Source organism: Cricetulus griseus, chromosome 6 (genome assembly GCF_003668045.3).
Source record: "Cricetulus griseus strain 17A/GY chromosome 6, alternate assembly CriGri-PICRH-1.0, whole genome shotgun sequence".
NCBI lineage: Eukaryota > Metazoa > Chordata > Mammalia > Rodentia > Cricetidae > Cricetulus > Cricetulus griseus.
In genome coordinates this window covers 74,835,894-74,847,717 of record NC_048599.1, presented here as the reverse complement: position 1 = coordinate 74,847,717, position 11,824 = coordinate 74,835,894, and the positions used below count along the sequence as shown (strand labels likewise).

Here is an 11,824-nt window from a genome sequence, read left to right as displayed (position 1 = left end):
GATATGCTATGAAGACTCAAACCTTGCTGGTTTAGAAACTGAAGGATCACAGCACAACAGGTCAATATGGAAGATGGACAGGTGTTTATTATGAATCAACTTATACCCTGTTATGCTTCTGACAAAAATAAACTAAAAAAAAAAGTCATACTGAACAAAGGACCTCCAGGGTTTGATTTTTCAAAAACAAAGATAAATAGCTTACTACAGATAAATAGCTTCACCCTTTGGGGTTCTTTCAGAAGCATCTGAAAATTTTCCAGCAGAGAGGGGAGTCTATAAAAAAAAAAGGTATGTAACCAGTACACCTGATCTCCCACCCCACTGGAAAGCAATGCCCGAGATTGGGCTGCTGGAGAGGCAATATGGACCCGTTCAAATTTCTTCCCAGAGACCAATCCCTCTAAGCCCTGGGGTAAGTCCCTGGCTGGTGGCTGTTACCTGGGACTTAGGTTAGGGAAAAGATTCAATAGGGACCAGGAATTTGCATTTGATAGAAGCCATCCATAGCATCCCTTGGGAATGCAAGACCTCTAGGAAGGAGCTGGAAGAGTCAAATTCTTAATGGAGTATTCTTTGGGCCCTCATTTCAGAAAGCAATGCTGTTTTCATAAATTGGAACAGACTTTTAACAAAATGCAAAAGGAATAGAAAATTTTGTGCAGAAACTACCCCCAATAAAAATAATCAGTAGCACATTGCATCTGTTAAGGGTCCCAGCTCCCAGTATTGACATGTTTGCGATTTTGGTGTCTTTCCAAGTTACTGGTATAGGCACTACACCCCAATCTTCATGTCTACATTCTGCAGATTCCGGGTCTCATCCGCTGTCATAAACTGGTCTGGAGTCTCTGAGGGTTCCTTGTTCACCAAATGCACCATTTCCTGAGACTTGCTGGCCTCCCCGTTGAGCTCACTTGGCTTCCTGTCCTCCACCTTTCCATTGCCACTGTTGATCACCAGCTTTTTCTTCTGCCCACACCTGATGAGTTTTAAAAACATCATATGAGAAAAGGTACACAATCAATCAATCAATCAATCAATCAATCAATCAATCAATCAATCCATCAACCAACTATCATCATCATGACTGAAACCACAGGGGATATCAACATGATCATCAGTACAAGTTAGCATGGTCTTCCCATGTGCTAAGCACTGGGCATGGTGCCCTTTCTACTTGGTCCTCCTAACTCATAACACCAGCACTTAATTGTTTGTTTGTTTGTGACAGGATAGCTCTGCCTGTCCTGAAACTCACTCTGTAGACCAGGCTGGTCTCCACCTCAGAGATCTGCCTGCTTCTGCATCCCAAGTGCTGGAATTAAAGGTATGCACCACCACTGCCTACTGACACCAGCACTTCTTAAAGTGAGGTCCCTAGTCCAGCAGCAAAAGCACCTGGGGACTTCTCAGACATGGACATTATCCACTCTACTGCTTACTGAAGAAGAAATCAGAAGGCGGTGGGGCCCAGGATCTGAGGTTTAACAGACTATAATTGCAGCTACTCTGGAGGCTGAGACAGGAAGATCACAAGTTCAAGGCCTTCTTGGACTACAAAATGAGTTCAAGACCAATCTGGATAGTGAATGAAACCCAGTCTTCAAATAAAAAGGCAAAAGAAGTCTGATATGTATAGCTTAGTGGTAGAGTACTTGCCTAGCATGCATGATACTCTAGGTTCAGTCTGTGGTACTTGGAACAAACAATAAACCACCACACTGTGGTGACTTCTGCTGCAGTCAACTTTGAGAATCAGGTACCCAAAGCTATTATTACCCCCAGCCCTTTACAGCTGAAGAAATTGTTAGGGATCTGAAAATCCAAGTCTTTCTAAGTTAGTTAACAAGCAATGAAAGAGTCAGGATGCAAACCCTGATCCTTCTGACTCTGGAGTCCTGGTTCTCCATCCCCCATACCATGCAGTGCAAATGTTTGCCTGTGAAGCATTCAAGTTCCACAGCCTCAGATAAACGGTGACGACTGTGATCATAAATCATTCTGATCTGTGTATCCAAGAAAGTTCCGCTACTTCCTCCTTCAGCCCTTGTCAGTATTATTACAACATGGACAGAATATAAGAAACCAACACTGATTCAGAAGGACAAGGCCATACTGATTTTTGTTTCTCTAAGGTTGGTTAACTTTCACATATGCTGCTATAGGATGCTTAAAACCAATGTAAGAAAGACCATTTGTTGTCACTTTGAGATTTCTTAGTAATGTTACTCAAGATTCTCAGACAGGAGAAGGGTTTCTGTGGAAAGCATGACTCTGACCTTGCCCTTGTGATTCTCATAGCCCTGCCTGGTCCCACACAATCTGACTCAGAGCTTCCTCCTTGTTGTAACCTGCTCACTGCTGTGCATATAGCAGTTATATTAGGCTAATGGATGCAAAGTCTTAGAGCTTCACAACTATGACGAGGGGAAATAGATGAGCACTTATTAAATGCATGCTCAATTCCAGACACAGTACAAGTAGTTTGTTATAATCCTTATTAAAGCAGCTTTCACTCCCACTCTTGCAGCAGTGGGAACTGAGGACCAGAGCACTTTAAGGGCTGGTTTGAGATTGCAGAAGAAGTAAGAACGACAGAGTCCATATTCAGATGTTGAGCTTCGGACTGAAAAGGCTGCATTCACCCTGGCCCTGTCAGTGCTGAAGATTTGAAAACAATGAAGTTGGAACAGTTCTCTTTGCTGCTGGATATTTCCAGGTCTAGAGTCAAAGCGTCTATTATTTGTGATCATGGGCTCTTCCCTGCAAGACTGCCAAGGTCATAAACTTTAATCTCCTGTTTGGGAAAGTCAAAACCATACTGCCTCAACAGGAAGCAGATTCTGTATCTTCCAGCACAGGTATGGGGAAGGGTGGAAGGAAAGATGTTCCAACTGTAAAATAAATGGATGAGGGGTGGGGATGTAGGTGGGGTCCATAGAGACAGCAGGATGCATGATGAAGGACTTTAGTTGGCTTGGTATTGAGATCTTAAAGCTGTGTGACCTGAAGCATCTCACTTGACTTCTCTGAGCCTCAGTTGATAATATGTACTTGTGAAATCAGGCTGTTGGACTGTCAGCCTCACAGGATTGGGGCAAGTACTTCACACAGAGGGAACTCCATAGTCTGCCTACTACTGCTATTTACTGTTTTATGAACAATGTGGGTTGAAATAAGGCCTGGGATAATCAGAGGAGAACCTGGAATATAGTAAGCATTCAGAAGTGCTGGCTGCAGTCGTTAATGGGATGAAAGCCACGTGATGTGAACTCTAGTGGTTTCTTCAGCTGCTTCCACTGTAACCACCCGACAGGGATGACAACATCCTAGAGAGACCTTCGTGCCCCTCCTTTGGGCCATCAGACAGTTAAAACAAGGGACCCTAAGAAATGGGAATTTCTTCCAAAAAGAATCTCATACTTGGGGGAAGAAAAAGGCTGAATCCTGGGGCCAGCCAGAGGGGAACTTGTCTTTGGGATAGAGAGCTCACATAGTTCCCACAAATTGTAACAACTTCCGTGCAGGACAATCTGGAGCTCTGACAATGCTGGGTCAATGATGGGTGGCATCATGCCTTCACTATAATCGCTTACATGTTCATACCTCTTGCCTTCTATTTAAACCTTAAACTCATGTTTGGACTCTGAAGATGGACTGGGGGAAGAGTTGTCATGGGATAGCTTTATTTGTTCCTCTTCCCAATGTGGCCACAACTGACTACCTCTCCTTTCTCTGCTTTTCACAGTGAATTGTGAAACTGTAACTAGCCTATTGGGAATGGGTGGGCAAGTCAGGGGCTAGGGTTCGGGCTCTGACCCTGACAACCCCAGCCCACCATTGGCCTTCCTCTAAGCACTGGTAGGATAACTCAAAGGCTGGAGGAGAACATTGCTGTCTTATTTCAAATTCTCAGGTTGCATAGCCTGCGTTCTTAGAGGACAATTGCCTGACTTAACTAAGTCTCACTTGCTTATTGTTTATCAACCAGAGAGTTGAAGGGTAGAATAAGAAACAAAGGAAAATGCACTCTAAGTATTGAAATATGCCTGTGCATTCGGACAGGACCAGATTGTTACTCCAAATCAGCAGTTCTCAGTCTTCCTAATGCTGCGACCTTTTAATACAGTTCCTCATGTTGTGGTGACTCCCCAACCATAGACTTATTTTTGTTGCTACTTCATAACTGTAATTTTGCTACTGCCGAAGTACAGAGGTCCAGAGCCAGTGCTCATGACTGCTGAGCCACCTCTCTGAGCCCCTCCCCACCAGAACCATTAAGAAGCTGTGATTCTCATGGCCCCTGTGTGTTTGTATGTGTGGTTGATGCACTGAGCACCAAGGTGTCCTCAATAGTGACTGGATGGAATTAGTAGTGTGTGTGTGTGTGTGTGTGTGTGTGTGTGTGTGTGTGTGTGTGCATACATAGGTTTGTGGGCTCCTGGGTGCACATGAGTGTGGAGACCAAAGGTCAATGTGTCTTCCTGAGTCACTCTCCCCCTTATTTATTTATTTATTTATTTATTTATTTATTTATTTATTTTGAGGCAGGATCTCTCACTGAATCTGGAGCTCATCAATTTGGCTAGGCTGACTGTCCAGTAAGCTCCAGGGAGAGACTTTTGGATCTGCCTCCCCAGTGCTGGGATTGTTAGTTCACACTACCATGTCTAGCTTTTTATGTAGGTTCTGGGGACATGAAACTCAGGGCCTCATTTGTGCTCAGCAATCCACTACTAACTGAACCACATTTCCAGCTCTTAGTAGGTATGAGGCCCTGGCATATTTAAGCCTCAAAACTTTTAAAGAAGAAACACTGTCTTCATTTTCTCTCATTCCTCATCAGGGCTAACAGCCATAGAAGCCTGCAAAAGATGTTATTGGATAAATGAATCCCCTCTGGAGGCCTCATTTTCCACCAAAATTTTTTGGATGAAAATAGGGTTCCCTATCTTTCTTAAATGCAGTGTTCAAAGCAGAAAGGCTCTTGCCTCCTAACAGGATTAGAGATGGGCTATTAGCTTTAGGAAGACAACACACATTAAGGGGCCTGTGTGGCCGTTAACCACCCTTCAGCAGCGTGGCAAATCTGTTTTCAATTATCAAATCAGGACACAGTAATTTATGGTGTCCATGAAGCTGCTTTTCTGGTGAGAGGCTAGTTCAGCCAGCTTCTGCCTGTCTCTGTTTTTCTGTTGCTAGGGTGATGGCTGGCCTGGGGACAAGAAGAGGAGAGGCCATGAGGCCCTTTCTCTGCCACTGAGGAGACAGAGAACCATGTGGGATGAGATGCCACAATGTGACAATGTGCAGACTCCAACTGCTCTCAGGGACAGTTGAGATGTTTGGGGAGGGCCCCACACATCAACAGCATTGGGGACATCTCTATGGTGACATCTGCAAAACTTATGGACTGTATATGTGATACCTCCTAGGGTCTGGAATCAAAGGCTGATTCCAAACAAAAGGAAATTCATATTTAATTGAGCAAAAATAATCCAAGAGGAAGAATAAAAACTCTTTGAAGGGAATCCCCAACTTACACATCTAAGTTGAACTAAAAATAAGCCTGTTTCTATCCAGTCATAGGAGCCCAAAGGAGATCTCTTAGATTTCCCCTCAGTTTTGGTATGTGGTCAGTGCTCATGACTAATGTTTTCATTATGCTCTCAAAGTATAGGTAGCAATGCTGTGACTTGGTTGAACATTTTCATTAACCCTAAATAAAATAAAACAGTATTACTCTGAAGATGATAAGAAAGCCTACAGAGACTATGCTGGGCGCTGGAAAGAGTTGCTTATTGTTTCTGAACAACAATAAAGGGAGCCATTATGGGTTTAAAGAGAAATCTGGCACTAGGGAAATGACCAGAGAGCTACAAGGATGACACAAGCTAACAATCTAAGCAATAGTGGAAAGGCTACCATAAATGTTCTCCCCCGATAATGAGATTGATGACTACCTTATATGCCATCCTAGAGCCTTCATCCAATAGCTGATGGAAGCAGAAGCAGACACCCACAGCTAAACACTGAACTGAACTCCTGGAATCCAGTTGCAGAGAGGAAGGAGTGATGAGCAAAGGGGTCAGGACCAGGCTGGTGAATCCCACAGAAACAGCTGACCTGAACAAGGGGGAGCTCATGGACCCCAAACTAATAGCTGGGAAACTATCACAAGACTGATCAAGGTCCCCTGAATATGGGTGTCAGGGAGGAGGCCTTGGCAATCTATGGGGCCTCTGGTAGTAGATCAGTATTTATCCCTAGCATACAAATGGACTTCTGGAGCCCATTCCACATAGAGGAATACTCCCTCAGCCTAGACACATGGGGGAGGGCCTAGGTCTTGCTTCAAAGGATGACAGACTCTGAAGATCCCCCATGGAAGGCCACACCCTCCCTGGGGAGCAGAAAGGAGATGGGATAGGGAGTTAGTGGGGGGCAGAGAAGAGAGAGGGAACTGGGATTGACATATAAAACAATCTTGTTTCTAACTTAAATAAAAAATAGAAGAAAAAACCAACAACAATGAAGTGTATAATTCTTCCCAGACATCTCAGAATCTGAGGCATTGGCGGGGGGGGGGGGGGGGCTGTAGGGTGATATAGAGACACAGCAAAGTCAACCCAGTTTAGCCGGAAGACTCTAACCTTCCATGAGGCAACCACAATGGCTGTTTACAAAAAGCTTAATGTCTGTAGCAGACACTTTGGGAAAAAAAATGAATCTTTAAAGTGTCTGTGAAGATTGCAGATTTAGATGTTTTTTGGAGTACCCTGGATTAAGTTCACATCTCCTACTGCTAGAGTTACTATGGTCCTGCATTTCACCTTTTATTTAAGATATATATATATATATATTATATATATATAATATATATATTGAATACTTTTGAAATACTTTTGAAATATTATAATAACTTTTGAAATACCGAGCCTTTGTTAAGGTGGAGGGGAGGGGATTCATGGATGTGAGCAGCCTGTTTGCCCGTTCTGTGGTGCTGAACTTATTTTCTTGCCTAGGAAAGTTAATCATTGTTTCATGGACCCCACTGTGATAAAGATTTTCCTGGGTCAATGCCCTGAATCCCTGAAAGTTTCAATTAAAACTTTTGGAAAACACAAAATAACATCTTTACAGAGAACCAAACAACAAAACAAACCCAGGGCCCATGCCAACTTTGGGCAGGGTCTAGAAGATTCCATAAGCTTCCAATGGTCAAAAGAAGATGACCAATTCTTGATTTACTATACAACATTTTGTGACTCATGAAAGAACTTAGTAAATGCTTGTTTAACAAACCAATGGCTGAATATACACATTATATGACTTCCCAGTGATATATTTCATAACTTCTATCAGATAGTCACCATAAGAGTTTGACCATGAAAAATTAAGAACAGTAAGATTCAACCACTGTTTAAAAGGAGGGGTTCTGATGTTTTATTTCTCTGAAGAATGGGACTGAGAAAGGCTTGTTAAACTAAGACATGCATTGGATCCCTGGGATCTTGTTAAAGAACAAGCTCTGATACAGGAGGTCTGGTGTCAGGCTGAAAACCATGCCCCAGGGTACCAGGGCTTCAGGCTATAGTCAGAGCATCATGGATAACCCTCAAAGTGGAAAGCTGAAAGGGTTCTCTCTCTTACCTTCTCCTACTGTTGACAGCAATGCAAACAGCAAGAATCAGAGCCAGCGCCAGGAGAGATGCCAGGATGATGAGCCAATCTGGTGAGAATGAACCAAAGGACATACATGAGCTTCACAAATACTTTATGGAATAAAAATGCAATTTAAAATGGATATGCTCCAAATAAAAACCCTAGTCCACTCTGCAGAGAGGTCTGACCAATAGGTACAGCTAGAATATTCTACGAAAAACTTGGCTGCAATTGTTCCATCCAACAGGCTTCTCGATTAATCTTTTACGAACAGTTAGTCAAATCCTGCTGGAAGAAAGTTCTTTCCAAAGGCATATCAAACAAGATGCTGAAGCCTGTATGTGTTATTGGTGAAATGTTAAATAGATTAAAGGAAATTTACATTTTTCTTAACAGAAACATTCCATGCCTATGTAAGAGCATCTGCCTTATATTTCATTCAAAGCAAAGATGGGTTTCATAACCCAGTGGGCAAAGGACATTCTTATGGTGAGTGTTAAGGTAGATTTCTGCCAGTCATTTCAATTATTCGGCTGCTCTTGGCAACAGACCCCAAAACACTCATGCTTTTTTATGTAGAATTTACACTTTCAGAAAATTATAGGATCTCAAAGTGTGTTGTAAAGATGTTCATCATTATGCTATTTCTAACCACGAAAGTTGAAACTGACCTAATGTCCAATGGTGAGGGATTAAATAAATTAATCAGGATACATCCACTTTTGTTAAGTGCTATAATTCAAGGGAAAGCTTTTAATGACATGGAGAGTGGAACTGACAACAGAGAATGTTAGCTAAGCTGCACATACAGCAGTTTTGAAATAAATTACTTTGAAAAAATATTAGGAAGAACATCTTTAAGACTTAAGTACTTTTGGGTACTCAGATAGACAGTAAGTGATCTGCATTTCTATCCATTTTCTAAGCTGTATTTTCTAAAGTTTATTTGATAATTATGCAGCACTTGTGGATTAATGCAATGTTATGCACATGTTTTAAACTCCGGCTTCAATAAGATTGACAAGTTGAATCAATTCAGTTGCAGATGTGTGGAGTAAACGAAGGCTTGACAAAGAGGAAAGACAGAAAGTTGTCAGTCATTGTCCACTAGTTGGAAGTCTTGCTTTCCTCCTGTCAAATGAGGCATCCTCTTTGGCTCACCTCAAGAAAGCAGGGTCACTGTTGGGATGATGCCATTTCTGTTCTGTTCTGTTCTCTTCCCCCATCTGCCTGACCTCCAACACTGAGGGTTCCACGTTCCTTTCCCCTTCACTAGGATGAATCCCTCTGCTTGAATTCAGCCTATCCATCCCCTGTCTGCTCCTCCCTGGAAGTTTTCTGCCTTCTCGGGTGGTCATCAAGCTGAAGCAAAGGAGCAAGACCCACAGGGAAGCTGTTTGGGCCCCCCCAAAGAAAGCATTGAAAGGGTAATGTGCAGCATGCAGAGAAACTTCCTTTGTGAAATCCCCCCTTTGCACATGCTCAATTTCAACACCAAGCTACAAGGAGAAATTGTATGAAATGCTAAATCTTGCAGCATGGGACAGCCAGAAGTCAAAGCTCCCTCCCTGTACATGCGATTCTTTATAAAACGTTTCTTCTGGCTGAATGAACAGACTGTTCCTCAAAGAAAAGTAGTTTGGGGAGAAGAAGAATGTTTTCACTCCACCCAGCACAGATGGTCTCATATCTCCTCCCTGCCCTTCCCACCAATGCAAAGAGAATTACACATTTCATCTCCAGCCCTAGAAACATAGGGAGAACCGGGTTGAGATAGGAAGGACCTGGGTGAGCCATGGGGGGTCACCTGGGGGATCGTTCATGTGAGTAACTGGCATACCAGTTCTTTGAGGAAGGCCTCATGTAAACTCTTCCAGGACATGAGGGGCCTAGAGGGGAAAAAAGAGAGGTCCCCTCCTTTTCTATGAAGAGGCTATCATATTTTTGTTTATCCTTAAGCTTGCAAAGAGGTGCCTGATGTGCATTTAATGAGGCCTCTTCTAGGATATTCTGAGAATCTTACTGTAATTAGCTTCCATTTGCTACATGGTGTGAAACTCACCTGGAATCTGAGGTTTCCTCCCTGGAGAAGAAGTTGTGTTCACCCCACCATCTTGACTCCCACTTGAGTGTCCTAAGGGGAGAAGCAACAAGCTCTTTCAGCCCAAATTTGGAATGTATAGCCAGGAGTTCCTTCCAGAGTGTTGTCCTGGGCTAGCCTCCAACCACTGCCTCACTAGACGTTATAAACAGATTCAAGAAGCAGACATCTACAAAGTGTTAGACAAAAGATACATTCTCTCTCCTCAACTCCCAGGAAAGTTCAGTGTGACTAAGCTAAGGCTTACAAATATTACTTTTGCTGTAAGGAATAGTGATGGACACTGTTTGAACTTGAGCTCCAGTGCTGGTCCACCCAGGGTGTAGAACCTAACTTACTAGCTACTTGTGCTGAACCAAGTTATCATCTCCAAGTCTCTGTTTTCTCACTTATAAAATGAGGATCATAGCAGAAACACCTTCATTGTTGTCTTACAGAGGTCAAAGTATATGATAGTAGTAGCTGTGTGTAGTTATAACGTTCTGTGTTAAGACCTTGCCTATAAGCAGGGCCCTATCAGTAGGGAGCTGGCTACCAATAGGATATCTCAAGTTTAGTTCCAAACCTCCATAAATAACATCTTCATTTTGATAATATCTCTAATGTATTCATGTGCTTCAGAAAGTCCAAAGTGAATCTAAAAATCACGTGCTTTGTGCTGCTTAGTTTTTTGTCAACTTGATACTAGCAGGCCTGGGTCACCTGTGAAGAAGGAACTTCAGTTGAGAAAATGCTTCTACCGAATTAACCTGTAGGCAAATCTATGGGGGGGGGGTTCTTGAAGAATGATTGTTATGGGAGGGACCAGCTCACCAGGGCAGTGCCACTCTAGACAAGTGGTCCTGGGTGGAATTCAAGTGGAGCAATCCATGGAGAGCAAGTCATAAATAGCATTCCTCCACGGCTTCTGCTTCAGTTTCTGCCTCCAGGTTCCTTCCCTGACTTTCTTAAGTGGACCATGACTCAGAATATGAAAGCCAAATAAACCTTCCTCCCCAAGGAAAGATTTGGTTATGGTCTTTATCACAGCAATAGAAAGCAAACCAGGACATACATAGGCACTGATATGAACACTATTTTTTTTTTTGCAGGAAGGGGGAGCAATGGCCTTTTCTGTCTATAAATAAAAGGTTATTAGAGTCTATGCTAATACAGTGAAACACAATAGAAAAATAAATATTTTATACTGTTAAAATAAAAACAAGGAAACGAACAAAAAGCCCAACTTGGAAGGGAGCATTGTGAGACAGACCATCTATGAGTCAGAATCCAGATGCCTTTTCAAACCAAGGATGACATTACATTTCAAAGGAAATTTCTTGGTTTTCTGTTTTCTTTTTTCCTTTACTGTTTTTCACTAAATAGCAATCTGTTCTGGAATCTTGAAGGCCACCAAGGGGAGAAAAACCTAGGAAAGACTTTTTGGCTAGCCCATTGGCCAGGATGGCTGGGCTTAAAAGAGTGTTTTCTGAGAGAGCCAAACATTAGACTCTGTAGAGTGGATGCTGAAATCTAACTACATAGGATGACTTCAGTTTGGACTGTTTTGTGCTGTGCTAAAGCTCCCACAAAATGGAGCAAAGTAACTTCTGTGCTGTTTCCACAGCCCTGTACTGTGGTCTCTGCTTCACAGATCTCAAAGGAGTCCATGGCAATTTTTCTACCCACCTGCCAGTGTCCTGGGCAATTGGCAAGTTTATGCATGCACAAGTCATGGCATAGCAACTATCCAAACTGTAGAGCTTTGGCCTTGAAAACCACTGTAAAGGTATAGTCACTCCCACTGGTCTCTTTTGTCTGACGCACGGCAGCTTTTGATATTTGAAAGGGAGGCCACTAATAGATCATAATCTATTTTCCTTTTCCAAAGAAGTGCTCCCAGCAAGGAAAGAACTAGGTGTGTGCACAAGATGAAACCTCCTGGTTAAACAATAGACACCTGCATAGGAGCCAAAGGAAAAAGACTAGTTCCCACCCACCTGATTCTCACTTCAAGCAAAAGACCAAGAGGCCAGAAACAGCAGGCTTCCCTGTGCCCAAGAGCTCCATAAATCC

The 11,824-nt window shown here is 42.8% G+C and overlaps 1 protein-coding gene across 12 annotated transcripts in view; it reads right to left on the bottom strand.

Moving 5' to 3' along the window:
- Positions 1-553: 553 nt before the first annotated feature.
- Cd44 (CD44 molecule (Indian blood group)) overlaps positions 554-11,824 on the bottom strand; it is an 82,984-nt gene continuing 71,713 nt past the window's right edge. For all 12 annotated transcript variants that reach the window (XM_027422375.2, XM_027422377.2, XM_035446272.1 and 9 more), the window contains 3 exons: positions 9,731-9,802; positions 7,657-7,735; positions 554-982 (listed from right to left, as the gene is read on the bottom strand). In XM_027422375.2, the coding sequence (XP_027278176.1) occupies positions 778-982; positions 7,657-7,735; positions 9,731-9,802 (356 nt within the window). In that variant the 3' untranslated portion in view covers positions 554-777. The remainder of the gene's footprint in view (positions 983-7,656; positions 7,736-9,730; positions 9,803-11,824) is intronic.